The sequence below is a fragment of the Astatotilapia calliptera genome, chromosome 17 (assembly GCF_900246225.1).
Source record: "Astatotilapia calliptera chromosome 17, fAstCal1.2, whole genome shotgun sequence".
NCBI classification, from domain to species: Eukaryota; Metazoa; Chordata; class Actinopteri; order Cichliformes; family Cichlidae; genus Astatotilapia; species Astatotilapia calliptera.
Genome location: NC_039318.1, coordinates 8,821,290 through 8,834,833, shown reverse-complemented (window position 1 = coordinate 8,834,833; position 13,544 = coordinate 8,821,290). Strand labels below are relative to the sequence as shown.

At 40.8% G+C, this 13,544-nt stretch overlaps 1 protein-coding gene across 7 annotated transcripts; it reads left to right on the top strand.

Annotated features, from left to right (window-relative positions):
* Positions 1–4,716: 4,716 nt before the first annotated feature.
* On the top strand, positions 4,717–13,260 carry glrx2 (glutaredoxin 2). Of its 7 annotated transcripts, none has more exons than XM_026148249.1 (4): positions 4,717–4,783; positions 8,095–8,161; positions 9,460–9,636; positions 12,645–13,260. In XM_026148249.1, exons 2-4 carry the CDS (start codon positions 8,096–8,098, stop codon positions 12,807–12,809), a joined length of 408 nt encoding a protein of 135 aa, XP_026004034.1. In that variant the 5' UTR covers positions 4,717–4,783; position 8,095; the 3' UTR covers positions 12,810–13,260. The 7 variants fall into 7 exon arrangements, with proteins under 7 accessions (XP_026004034.1, XP_026004037.1, XP_026004032.1 ...); XM_026148252.1 differs by having other exon boundaries at positions 4,728–4,761; XM_026148247.1 differs by having other exon boundaries at positions 4,737–4,970.
* Positions 13,261–13,544: the final 284 nt, after the last annotated feature.

Sequence of the window (13,544 nt, the reverse complement as noted above, 5' to 3'; positions counted from 1 at the left end):
GTTAAAAATTTACCCCATGCTGACTCTAATTCGTCAGAGTGAAGCATCAGCGGACTAATGAAAATGAAATGTGTGATATAGATCACACTAATGGCTCCTCATTCTTTTCTAAAAAGACAAATTATCCACAGCGGACAAAGTCTATTCTCTGGCTTCTACTGTCAGATTTTAAAGCTCCTCTTAAAGTGTCCAGAAATAGTCGAAACTATGAAATGTCCATGTAAGGCTTTTCTGCAGTTCATTGTCTTGTGTTGTGTCACCAGCATCCTGCAGTTAAAGTTTACAATGGCAAGGATATTTATGGTGCTTACGTAAACTTGTATAAATCACACTATGCCAAGGGATTGTTTATATGTGTTGGTGGCCATTCCATCACATATGTCTCATGGATTTGATTGGACTATAGCATTCAGTGGCGCAAATCCATGTACCGACAATTCGTCATATCATGGCAGCATATCACTGCAGCTTGAAATGGTTGTGGATGTCTCATTTGCCAGCCTGTTTTACATGTGGGGGGAGAGCACATTTTCCTGTATGTGTCTGAAATGTTAAATGAATTAAGCTTTTTTAAATTCATGTCACTTTTAAGTGTTCAAGCTGATTATCATATCCTCTGGCCAACAGCTTTTTAGACAATTCCACCATGCTTTCTACGGCTGTACTTGGAAAATATTACAAGACTGCTGCATCTAAACCAGTGTGAGATAACATGCTTTTATGATGCTTAAGAAGTCCGGTAATAAAAATGTGCTTTCTATGTACATGACATTAATGCATTTAAGGTGTATGTGCCTGTTACTGGTAACTATTAGCCAGTGAGAAACAGTTCTTTTCTTGCATTTTGGCCAACCTTTGGACAATGTACAGTATGGACACCCCAGGTTATGTTGACTGAATGTTTCAAAGATGATCTTTGGGAAGGATGATAATCTATGCATTGGCACACTACTGACTGAAGATGATAGACAATAGAGGCACCTTCCCAGTAAGTAAATCCTCAAAATGACTGTCATACACCAGTCAGCCACAAAATTAAAACCATGGATGGCGATCGTGGCTCAAGAGTTGGGAGTTCGCCTTGTAATCGGACGGTTGCCGGTTCGAGCCCCGGCTTGGACAGTCTCGGTCGTTGTGTCCTTGGGCAAGACACTTCACCCGTTGCCTACTGGTGGTGGTCAGAGGCCACGGTGGCGCCAGTGTCCGGCAGCCTCGTCTCTGTCAGTGCGCCCCAGGGTGGCTGTGGCTACAATGTAGCTTGCCATCACCAGTGTGTGAATGTGTGTGTGAATGGCTGGATATGTAAAGCGCTTTGGGGTCCTTAGGGACTAGAAAAGCGCTATATAAATACAGGCCATTTACCATGGATGGGAGAAGTGAGTAAGTTCCTCTTGTTTAAAGGCACCTGTCAAAAGGCTGGGGTATATTAGGTAGGGAGCAAACAGGAAAGATAGCAGTGTAAGGATGTGAGTAACTTTGACAAGGGCAAACGTGTGACATGATGAATGGCACAGTGTTCCTACAAAAGTGGTTTAAGAAAGGACAACATAGTGGTAGTACAATCATGGGTGTGCAAGGCACAATGAAACATGGTTTCACTCAAATAGAAGAGTTTTTGTAACACAAATAGATGGAAACCTTACCTTTCAGAGTACCGACATTTGTCAAGTATGAGATATTTGTTGAACGTCTAAGTGCAGAACATAGTAACTCAGAACAAGTCTTTAATGGTGATTGTTCGCTACTCAGGATCAAACAGGGAATGAAACACGGCAATCAAAATACTAGACATTGCCAGAAAATACAGAATCACTGGGAGATACAAGTACACCAAGAAACTTTGTGGTAAGTTATACAGAACTGGGGTGTACACAGTCATGACAGATGAGGGCAACAACGAACAAGGCTATAAGGTAATCAGAGAAATGGATAACATCAGGGAAACTCAGCTGAAACCAGTCATGGAAGATGAGACACAGGAAACAAAACTAAAGACTAACAAAATAAATTCAGAAAGTAACTGAATACGGGTACATCTAACACCGAAACATTGACTTTCTGCGCAGAATACAGGAGGTCAGGAAAATAAACTCAGGGAATCAACTAAAAGGATAACTATAATTGCAAAAGAAAACACAATCTAACTGAGAATGGGAATAACATCATGGAAATAAGGTTAGAATATGAAACTCCAAATGACAGGAACAAGTAAGAAAATAAGCAGATTCCTTGATGGCGGGGGCCTCAAAAAAAGTTTGAGGAACATGATAAGAAGTTCTCATTTGATAAGGCCTCAGTTCCACACATCTGGAGGATGTAAAAACAAGTAATCCATGACAACTTGACCCCACAGTTTCCAGGACTTAAAGGATGTGCTGTTTAAGTGCTGGTGTCTAATACCACAAGAAACTTTCAGAGGTCTTGGGGAATCCATGCCTGAATGGGTTAGGACTATTTTGGCGACTTTGAGGAGGACCAGCACCACATTAAAGTTTGTGGTGGTAATGTTGCGGCTGATTGACTGGTGTGGTTAGACAGCTCTCTCATCTATCAATGCTGTGAGCAAGTGTTTGAACCGTAATGCAATTCTCCACTTTCTTTCATAACCTTTTGGTTCTGTCTCTGGATGTTACCCACTCCAGGGAAAAACTGTTGATGTCTTTGATGCTGCGAATCCGTGATGCATTTCTTCCTCGGCTTTGAAGGAATGAAGGCATTTGAAGTGAAGAACTCCTGTGCTGCCTCGTCACGTATCTTTAGATTTGTTTTTTTATTCAGCCTAGAACAGACTAACACAGCAAATGTTTCCCATTTTGCTGTTACAGTTAATCCTGAATTAACTCCTCCTCCCTCTCCTGTGTTTGAAGAGGGAGGGGGAACAGAAATCTTTGAGGATACAAAAGAAGCCATGCATCCACGCCAGGTTTCATGGCTGTGCTCTACAAACAGAGTGTGAGATGGGAAGAATATTATACTGTCTTTCCACTGATTTCTTTTCAAACATCCCAGGTTGCATCTTTTTTGGCTTCAGATTTATTGGTAATCTCAAGGCATTTGCAGTATTTTAGAGAGAAGATCAATAATTCCTCTACATGCAAGCACCTTGTGACAGTGGGGAGGAAACCCAGTGATGATGGTTCTCTGCTTCAGCAGGTTAAGGTAGTGAGGAGTAGAAATGGGTAGAGAGGAGAGCAAAGGGAAAGCTGTGCATTTAAGGTAGCCACACTATTGGATGAGCATCTCTGACAGTGCTGTGTTGCTGTTGTTCCGACATCATAAATGATGTCGTTCTGGAAACAAGGTTATTAGAGTTCACTTAGACTAAATGAAAAACAAATGCAACATTGTTCAAAGCTTCTTCAGACTGACATATACCACCCTGGTCATTCTACCTATAACAAACACATTTTTAGCAAGTGAATCAAATAGATAAAAATCAAATGCAATTTAAAAAAAAGAAGAAAAAAAAAGGCAAACCCACACTAAATGACACTAAAGTAAAATGAAAACAGCAGATTTCCAGGAAGAGCACAGCAACTGACCAATCATGCTTTCATGATGTAATCACTTTGAGACTAAGTTTTCCTACATGGCCCTGGAGTAAGATCAGACTGCAGCACACAGTTAATGACTATATTTTCGTCATGGTTGTTATTAACAATATTACATTTTACCACTTCTGTCAGAATATGCTGCTGTTCTTTTAAGCTGAATACAAACGCCTGTGCTTTTGAGCACTATCATGTTCAGTGGGGTTTGAAAGCGTGCGACCAACATGGCACTAAAGCTACACTACAATTATCAGGAGACAAGGGAGCAAAAACTAACATAACAAATACAAAGCAAAACTTTTTGCTACAAAAATAGTATGTTACGCCTTCCCAACTGATTCAACTAAAGACATTGAAACAAATGATGTGTTTTTGCAACAGGATGTTAGTAACAAAGTGCCTAAAGATTAAATTTAAAATTAGTTCTTCGCTAAGTTGTGTGTTCTGTCAAGAAAACATTGGTTCATCTCTTGATGCTAGAATGAGTCATAGGTCAGTCATAGGTTAAATCAGTGTGTTTTTCTGAAACAACAGAGCATAGTAAAGCATCCCAAAAAATACATGTTGCAAAATGTAATAAATTCCTTCTTCAGAAAGCTAAAGTTATAAATGTAAATGGTATTGTAATAAAAAAACATATTTATATTAAGCAGGGCTGTCAAACTCATTTAAAATTGTGGTTCAGGCACAGCCCACTCTCATCTTAAGTGGACCTGACCAGTGAAACTTCATGACAAATGTGTAAAATTACAAAAAATTGTTCTAACAGTTCATTATACAGACTGTCCTATAATAAACTTAAAGTTTTTGTTTATTTACCATGGACTCACTAGTAATGGAAAAACGGGGAACTTTCCTGTAATTTAATTGTTTATCTGTTAGTTGCAGTGGGACAGGCAGTTAAAAAAAAAATCTATGCACGCCTCCACATTTTTTTAAAGCTGTCCATTGGTCCAGATTTGGAGCCTTTGCCCGATCAATTCTGGCCCCTGAGCCTTACATTTGCCCTAAAGCTCAAATGACATATAATGTAATTTAATTTACCAAATGATGTATTCTTTATGAAAAAATGATACCGCCATTAAAGGATTACACTGCTATTTTAACTGTACTTAAAGACTGCTTTATAGTTTGTTTGTGTTTTTTTTAATTCGAGCGTTACATTCACGCTGCGACTTGCGTCAGAAACTACTTCCGGTGTCCACGTAAGGTAGGCATCAGGCGTAAACAGTGTAAGTATCGTGCTATAGTAAGTGTATAGCATCTGGCAGGGCTAGTGTAGCCTCAGAACGGCTCCTACACTAATCTTATGTTTTATCCAGGGCAAAGACGTAATTGTTTTGTTGCGGTGTGCTCTGTCTTCGCCATGTTTTTTCACGCAGGATGTCTTCGTAGTTTGCTATGGACCGGCTGTCGAAGGTCATTCTCACTTGTTTGACTATAGCAACTAGCTGTCGATCTGAAAAATCACCCCCACACCAAATTTATAAAGAAATATTCCTCTGCTTGGTAACGTAAGCAAATAATACTACATGGGTGGACAACATTGCCCGCTCCCAGGAGCTCATAATTCTTGTTAATTCACTCCCGCATGCTGCATGCTTTACCGTCTGTCATCATAACTTCCCGTGATTTAACATGAAATTAATTTTAAATGACTTTCTCATTAACAAATACACCTATTCGCGGCCTCTTGATCAAAAGGATCCTTCTGAAAAATTCGGCATACTTAATATAAATTAACTTTACATTATTGCTTTAAATATCAGTCTTTATCCCCGGCGTGCCGGTGTTCCAGATCAACTGGCGTTTAGATCAACTGGCGTTGGTCGAACAGATGTGTGGCAGTCTTGCGTTTCAGGAGCTCCTACCGACAAACCAGCAAAAAAAACGCCAAATGTGTCATCTGTGACACTTGTGAGGTTATCTCAAACACACTCCGTCAGTCTTGATGCTGTTGAACAACAAAATGTTTAAAAATGTGGCGAGTTTACCTGGTGATATCCTCATGCGCGACGCGATCGCGAAAACAGCAAACAAGTAACACCACGCCGTTGTTGTTCACAGGACAGCAAGAGTAAACGATCGGGAGACCCTTGTCGTCGTTATCGTTCCACTCGCACGGTTTGTTTCACCGAATTCAGCGTTTTTGCTCCACAACTAAAGCGAGCAGTTTACTTTGTGCACTAACATGGACTCGAGTCAACCAGCGCCACCTCTGGCCAAGTGCCACAGCCTACAGCCAGATCAACTTGTGACACACATCTGCACCACGTTTGAATTCGTGTCATGCACATTTGTACCTTTCAATTGTGTGTTTGTGCGTCATGCAAACAAACCTTTGAAATGAATGAAATGATATCATGTATTTAATATCAGCCTACATTTGTACAAAATGCCAAATGACATACACATAAGAATCACCATCCTGATATCAATACTTTTGCCCATACGAAAAATGTCGTGAACACACTAATATTTCACCAGTGTTGTAACATCACATGTCGTTAGCGTAGTCTGTCTGTGTCTTCCCTCTGCAAACAAACATGTTAGAGTTGGTTGTGATATACAGTCTGCATAAGTGTGGTCAATCTAATAAACATTTGTAAGGAGATGGCAGTTACTGTGAATGTACAGCAGGTGATTAGTAATAAACAGCCAGACAATGACTCTGACAATCTCATTCAATCTTGCAGACTGAATGCACCTTCTGTGGAAAGTGGTACCACACAGTGTGTGTGGACTTCCCCTGTGCAGAAGGCGACTACAAATGTTGTGGGTGCTAAATAAACAGAAAAAAGTGATCCCTGTTGTCTTTGCTTACTGATTGTTTTCAGTGTTGACAATCCACATTGCTGGCATTGCATCTTTCAACATGTTTGTGGGCAGATTTGGATGTACCAGGGGTAAGTGCAGCCACTCAGCCTCTACTCACTGTGATCATAGCAGCAGGTGCAGATGTGTCACAAGTTAATCTAGTAGTGGGCTATGGTCATGTGTTAGTGGTGGGAACAGTCATATCCACTCACTCTCACTGGCTGTTTATTACTAATCACTGTGTAACTGCTGTGGATTCACAGTAACTGCCGTCTCCTTACAAATCTTCATTAGATTAACCACACTTATACAGACTGTATATAACTCCAGCCATGTTGATGAATTGCCTATATTGGCTGGAAATATTCATTTTCAGGGAAAAGACACAGACAGACTATGCTAGCGACATGTGATGTTACAACACTAATGAAATATTGATGTGTCATATTTGTCCAAGGCGTATTTCATTGTTATGGAAAAAGAGAATATTAAAATCATGATGACCAATTGGAGTGGTGATGTCTATGACTTTGTGTATATAATTTGGAATTTTGTACAAATGTAGGCCAATAAGGAATATATGATATCATTTCATTCTTTTCAAAGGTTTATTTGCATGACGCACAAACACACAATTGAAAGGTACAAATGTGCATGACACGAATTCAAACGTGGTGCAGATGTGTGTCACAGGTTGATCTGGCTGTAGGCTGTGGCACTTGGCCAGAGGTGGCGCTGGTTGACTCGAGTCCATGTTAGTGCACAGAGCAAACTGCTCGCTTTAGTTGTGAAGCAAAAACGCTGAATTCGGTGAAATAAACCGTGCGAGTGGAACGATAACGACGACAAGGGTCTCCCGATCGTTTACTCTTGCTGTCCTGTGAACAACATCGGCGTGGTGTTACTTGTTTGCTGTTTTCGCGATCGCGTCGCGCATGAGGATATCACCAGGTAAACTCGCCACATTTTTAAACATTTTGTTGTTCAACAGCATCAAGACTGACGGAGTGTGTTTGAGACAACCTCACAAGTGTCACAGATGACACATTTGGTGTTTTTTTGCTGGTTTGTCGGTAGGAGCTCCTGAAACGCAAGACTGCCACACATCTGTTCGACCAACGCCAGTTGATCTAAACGCCAGTTGATCTGGAACACCGGCTGTTATCAGCGTTAGCAAACGCTACCTATACAGTCTTAACTCGATTAAGCGGTGGTAGCTAGGCATAAGAAACGATAAAAATGGCACTAAAAGATATGCCGATTATAAAAGAAGGCGGTCACTTTTCATTTAACATACAGAGCCACGTTTTATGGAGCGTTGTTAGTTTGTTATTGCCGTGCCGCCGGCTCAGTGTTGCCAGATCCTGATGGTGTTTGGCTTGTCTTGCCCAGTGCCAATGAGAAGCGAGTGCAGTGCTAATCCTGGATTACCAAGCGCACGAACCTTACTGCAGTTTAAGACCAGCGGCACAAGTGAATATTAAAATTGACCTACAGTAAACATGGTTATAATCAGAGCAGCAGTTATCCTTCAGTTAGATCTTATTTTGATGGCTCTGATATGTCCTCTCTTCGTCTCTTCCTTTCATATCTTCAGCTTCGTCTATGGACCTCTGCCTGCTTCTTGTGTGTCAGTTAATTCCACTTGATTCACAAGATCAGCACTGGACCAGTTGCCTCAAACACTGCATTTTATAATCATGTGAGTGTGATTTTTCTTTTCCAGAATGGGGAATTTAACCTCCTCCCATCCAAGGGGTCTGTCCAGCACTGCCTGTTTACAGTACGTTCAGGTAAGACCTGCTACATACAAGCAGTTTGTTACTTTGCTGGGTATGGTAGCGTGCAGTGGGTCTTTGTGTAACTTGTTTTCAGTTGTGCAGGTCTCACAGGCTTATGTATTTTTTTATGGATACACAACCATGACATATTCTGTCTGATTCAATACATGTTTTACCTGAAGACTTTTGAATTAAACATATGTCATGCAACACACCTAGAAGTGACATGTGTGAATACACGTGTTCACAAACAAATATAAATAAATCTGTGACAAGGCCCTGTAATGTTTCAGGGGTATGCCCATCTACTGTAGACTGCATGAAAATGGGTGTAAGGTCTGGGTCTGAAAAGTGAAGCCTTAAATCTGCATTCTTTTTAAGTGCCACCAGGGGGCGGTATGCGTGGCTACAGAAACTGAAGGTACTGCAGAAATTTATGAGGAAAACTGGCTCTAATTTAGTAAATTATGGTCATTCATCTTGTGCGGCTGCATTTTACATACTTGCCTCTAGTATAGGTGTTATATCGGTCCATTACACAGTAGTCAGTCAACAAATCTTTCCATTAAATGACCTGAGTGTGATTACAAAGTGCACAACTGCATGCATCAAGATGCCTTGAGGTTTTCTTGTGCACATCAGTTTTACACTTCTCCAGATCAGTCGCTCTGTGGTATCAGAGCATGTCATCTTGTCAGTGGCATGTTTAACTTTGAAGGCGGTCTGCTTATGAGTGGAGGTGACATCCTAAAATCCATTAAGACACCACCGACTCATCAATAATTAGAAATGTGTTTTAGCCACATGAAGAATGAGCAATCTTTTAGAAACTTCTTAACTTTAAAACAAAGTCTTGTGCATTCAAATTGACTGCATCCTTAAACTTAAAGGCCTTTGCATTCAGGTGTTCCAAACAGGCAAAAATTCAAATAAAACTGGTGGTTAATCAGAATTCTTTCTACATCTGTTGACTATATTCCAGCTAAAGCTATAGATCTGTGGTTACTGACGTTACCTCCTTTACCAGCTTACCCTAAAGTGAGTAGAGCAGACAACACTCTGGTGATGAATCATCAATCTGCTAGAAAGAATGCAAAGAGGAGGAGCCGTCGTCATGCTGGTGTAGAAATGTGCTTGTTGCCCTCAAAAAGGAAGCCATGAAACTTCCACCATAATTCTGCAATTGGGTCTCTGCCCGAAGTGGAGATAAAATCCTTCTCGCCCTTCACCAACTTGATTCCTGCTATGCTGAAGCTGTTTCTGGACTCCACACTCATAACTAAGTATTCTAATTGTGTCTGCCCTTTCAGGATGTGGTGTCACAGAACTGTGTTGTGATATTTTCCAAGACCACCTGCCCATATTGTAAAATGGCCAAAAACGTCTTCAACGAAATTGGCGCAACCTACAAAGTGATCGAACTGGATGAGCACAATGATGGGCGGAGTCTGCAAGAGGCCCTAGCTCAGATGACTGGTGCCAGGACGGTAAGAAGGACCTCACCTTCGTGTGCTTTTTTTTTTTTTTTAAGTAGAAGAAGAATCAAAACACACATCTCTGACAGCTTGTTTGTTCTGGCAGCTCTGCCTTCAAGTTAAATTTAGGTGGAGTTAACAAGCATCTTTGTTGGGGTTGCAGCCAAGATTGAGGACTTTATAGGCGCTCAGAATAGCTGACTCTGAGTCAGGATGAATCCCCATAGCAAGTCCCATCTTTTTACATCATAGCCTTTGCTCTGTTGCTCTTTAGTCACTTTCCAATATGCGAGAGTTCTGAAAACATGGAAACGAGGAAGGCTGTCCGCACATGAACACTGTGCATTAAAACAATGAAGCTGAAAAACACGTACATAGGCCGTCTGCTTTACCTTCAGGTGTATGCCACTGCAGCCTTGCTCATGTTCCCTGGCCTCAGCTTGAAAGCTGTGAAAGTTGATAATGAATTTTATAATTCAAAATAGGAGCATCTCGACTCAGGGTCGCTGTTAGGGTATGTATTTGTTTTGTTTTTTATCAGAGAAGCCACGCATGTCCTTGTGCTCGTACACGTTATCTGTGAAGTGTTATCGAACCAGATGTTTCAAAGCCCATGTAACTAATAAAGAACAGCACGTAATTTAAATCACCTTGATACTTTTATAGTCTAAATATTTAATCATTACATTTTCATGGCAAATTGAACAACATCTTGCTGCCCACCATCCACAAGGGGGCAGCAGCCCACATTTAGGGGCTCATCGATTTCAACAACTATGTCAAACTTGCAGCCCCTTGGCGTGAACTAGCACCTCCAAAAAGGCCAGTCTGGACCACTGGATCCAGTATTGCTGAGCATGAGGATGTATGCTGTCTTTTTCCTTTTAATTACAAAGTATCTACTCTTTCTGTAATTCCATCCATTTTCTGCTACTTGTCCAGGTCTGGGTTGTGGGGGCAGCAGTCTAAGCACAGATGCCCAGGCCACCATCTCCCCAGCCATCTCCTTCAGCTCTTGCAGCTGAGGCATTCCCAAGCCAGCCTAGAGAGATCTAATTTCTCAAGCATTGCCCAGGTCTGCCCCAGGGCCTCCTCCCGCTTGAAAAATGCCAAACAAACTCACTTAGAAGGCATTATAGTCAGGTGTCTGAACCACCTCAGGAGTAGTGGCTGTACTGTTAGTCCTTCCTGAATAACCAGGCTCCTCACCAGGGTCAGCGATAGGGCTGAACGATATATCGCATTTGCGATAATATCGCGACATGATCAAGTGCAATTTTCTAACCGCAAAGGCTGCGATTATACTCTGGACATGTCCAAATTCATGGGCTGCATCCTCCTGAGGCCGCATTTGTAGACCGATTACGACACAGCGACGCGCCGAAGGCTGTCCAAATTACTACCATATCCCAGAATTCATAGCGCGGCCCAGCCAAACTCCAGTTTCCAGCAATGGCGGCCGCTACTAAGTTTTAAAATTACTCATACTAATCTTTCTGGGTCACAAAATAAACTTTTAACATATTTTCAGGCGAGAAAGTAGTTGTGTAAACATCAAATATCTGCTCGGTTTATCAAGATATCCCATATTTGCAAAAGTGCTTCGACGTTTTCAGAGGCGTCTGCTACCCACCAGCTCGACAGCTAGCCGGGAGCTCGAGGGTTACTGATGCGGCCGAGAACGGCACAACTCCCGGCACATCATTTTCAGATCACCGCGGAGTTTTGCTGCTCGGGTTAAACGTAATATATAAGTCACTTAGACAACCTAAAAATGTTATTGTTGGGCTTTTTTCAGTGTTTTGTTTGTTCGTGAGTAAATCGGTTTGGCTGAGATTAAAGTTATTAGATTAGATAAAATAAAACTTTATTAATCCCCCGGGTGGGTTCCTCCTTGGTTTTCACACAGCTGACTAAACATCAAACAGAAAACTTATTAAACAGAAGTATGAGACAGTCGAGAATTTACACCAGTGTCTGGTTATATTTTAGATAGCAAGAAGCAGACGGCCGAGTTTATTAAACTCCACCGAGACAGCGGTGACGCTAATCAGAACTAGCCTTCTGGACCGTCCAATTTCACGCCTTTAAACTTTAAAGGCGTGTTTGTGTGTGTGTTTATACAATTGCTATTATGTTTGCACTTTATGTGTAATGTTACTGACTGCAGAGATCAGTAAGATGTGTGTATTTTTTATTTATTAGTTTTATTTATTTAATATTATTTTTTAATTGAATAACTGTCTAGTAGTTCACAGATGTCGAAAAACTGAGTGTGGTAAAGCCACTGATTTTTTTTTATGTATATTTCTGCAATCTGCACATTGTACTGACTTTCATTTTAATGTTTACACCAGGGTTCCTTGCCAGCACTTTATGCTCAGATGTTTGTAAGCTAAAAATAAACTATTGTGTATGTTCAAATATACTGTTGTGATTGAAGAAGTTAAATAAAAATGTCAGTCATCAATTCATGCATCACCTCATGTCATCATAACAGAGGTCTGTCTTCCAGGAAAGAACAGTTTAAAATTAATGTAATATAGTATTGGCCATACTATATGATGTATTGCTTGTCTTTGTTTAATAATACAGAAGACAAAGACCTTAAAAAATAATCGCATATCGCATCGCAATCGCAATATTGGGGCAAAAAATCGCAATTAGATTATTTTCCATAATCGTTCAGCCCTAGTCAGCGAGCCCTTGGAGGTGGCCCATTTCCTCTACTTGTATTCTTTAGATCACTAGCTGCTCCTACTTTAAGTTGTAAAAATTCATTAACAGCTCACACAGCTGTCAAGTTGGGGCCAAGAAAGAACACAAACAAACCTGGAGCTACAAATAGACTGTGTGTGGGTCTTGAATGCAAGGACAGATTGGAGATGTGAGATGGCACATGAAACTTGGGGGAAAAAACCTAACCTAATCTGAAATCGTTGATCATTAGCAACTCATTCATAGCATGCTAAAGTCTGTATCCCCCTGACACCCTCCCCCCTCTTTTTTTCTCTGTTTAGGTCCCAAGAGTCTTTGTCAATGGCCATTGCATTGGGGGCGGGTCTGATACCAAACAGCTCCATCAGCAAGGAAAGCTGGTGCCTCTGATCGAGCAGTGTGCTTCCTGCTGTGCTGCCACAGGCTCTGAAGGCTCAGGCGCCAGACAGTTTGAGGCGGCCAAATGACTAACCGTTCTTACGGTTTTTATCAATGCACCACTTATCACATGTTTGCTTGAGCTCATGGTACAAGGTGTACATTGCTTGAGCATGACTATAGTATTTATGCATCAAAGTGCGGTGGATACTTGATGTAAAAATACATTTTCATCCAGGGATGTACATTATTATGATAATGATGATGATATTGTTTTTAATATTATTGTTATGGCCTCTGTGTAAAGCGTGGGATTGCTGTATTACTCGTACAGCACTTGTACATGTTTGTTTTATTGAACAATATTACACTTCACTGAACTGTGAACATCTTGATGTATTGATTCTACCTTAGCCGTTGGTTTTTATTTCAGGTAACTTTTCATATTTTGCAAGAGCAAAAGAGGTACACTTTGTAAAAATATGCAGAGTATTGTGCTGTTATTTGCATAAAATGTGAATAAATTTAGTAATTTGTGTATTTTTTTTGCAGTTGTCCTATTGCTTTCTACCACCCCTAAGCAGTCGCGGGGGATTGCTGCCCGTTCCTGGTTCTGCCAGGGGTTTCTTCCTGTTAAAAGGTTTTTTTTTCCTTCCTACTGTCCCCAAGTACTTGCTAAAAGAGGGGGTAATTGATTTTTGAGGTTTTCACTGTATTATTGTAGGGTATTTTCCTTATAGTAGAAAGTGCCTTGAGGCGACTGCTCTTATGATTTTTGCTATTTAAATAAAACACAATTGAACTGAAGTAGACTGATAAGAAAT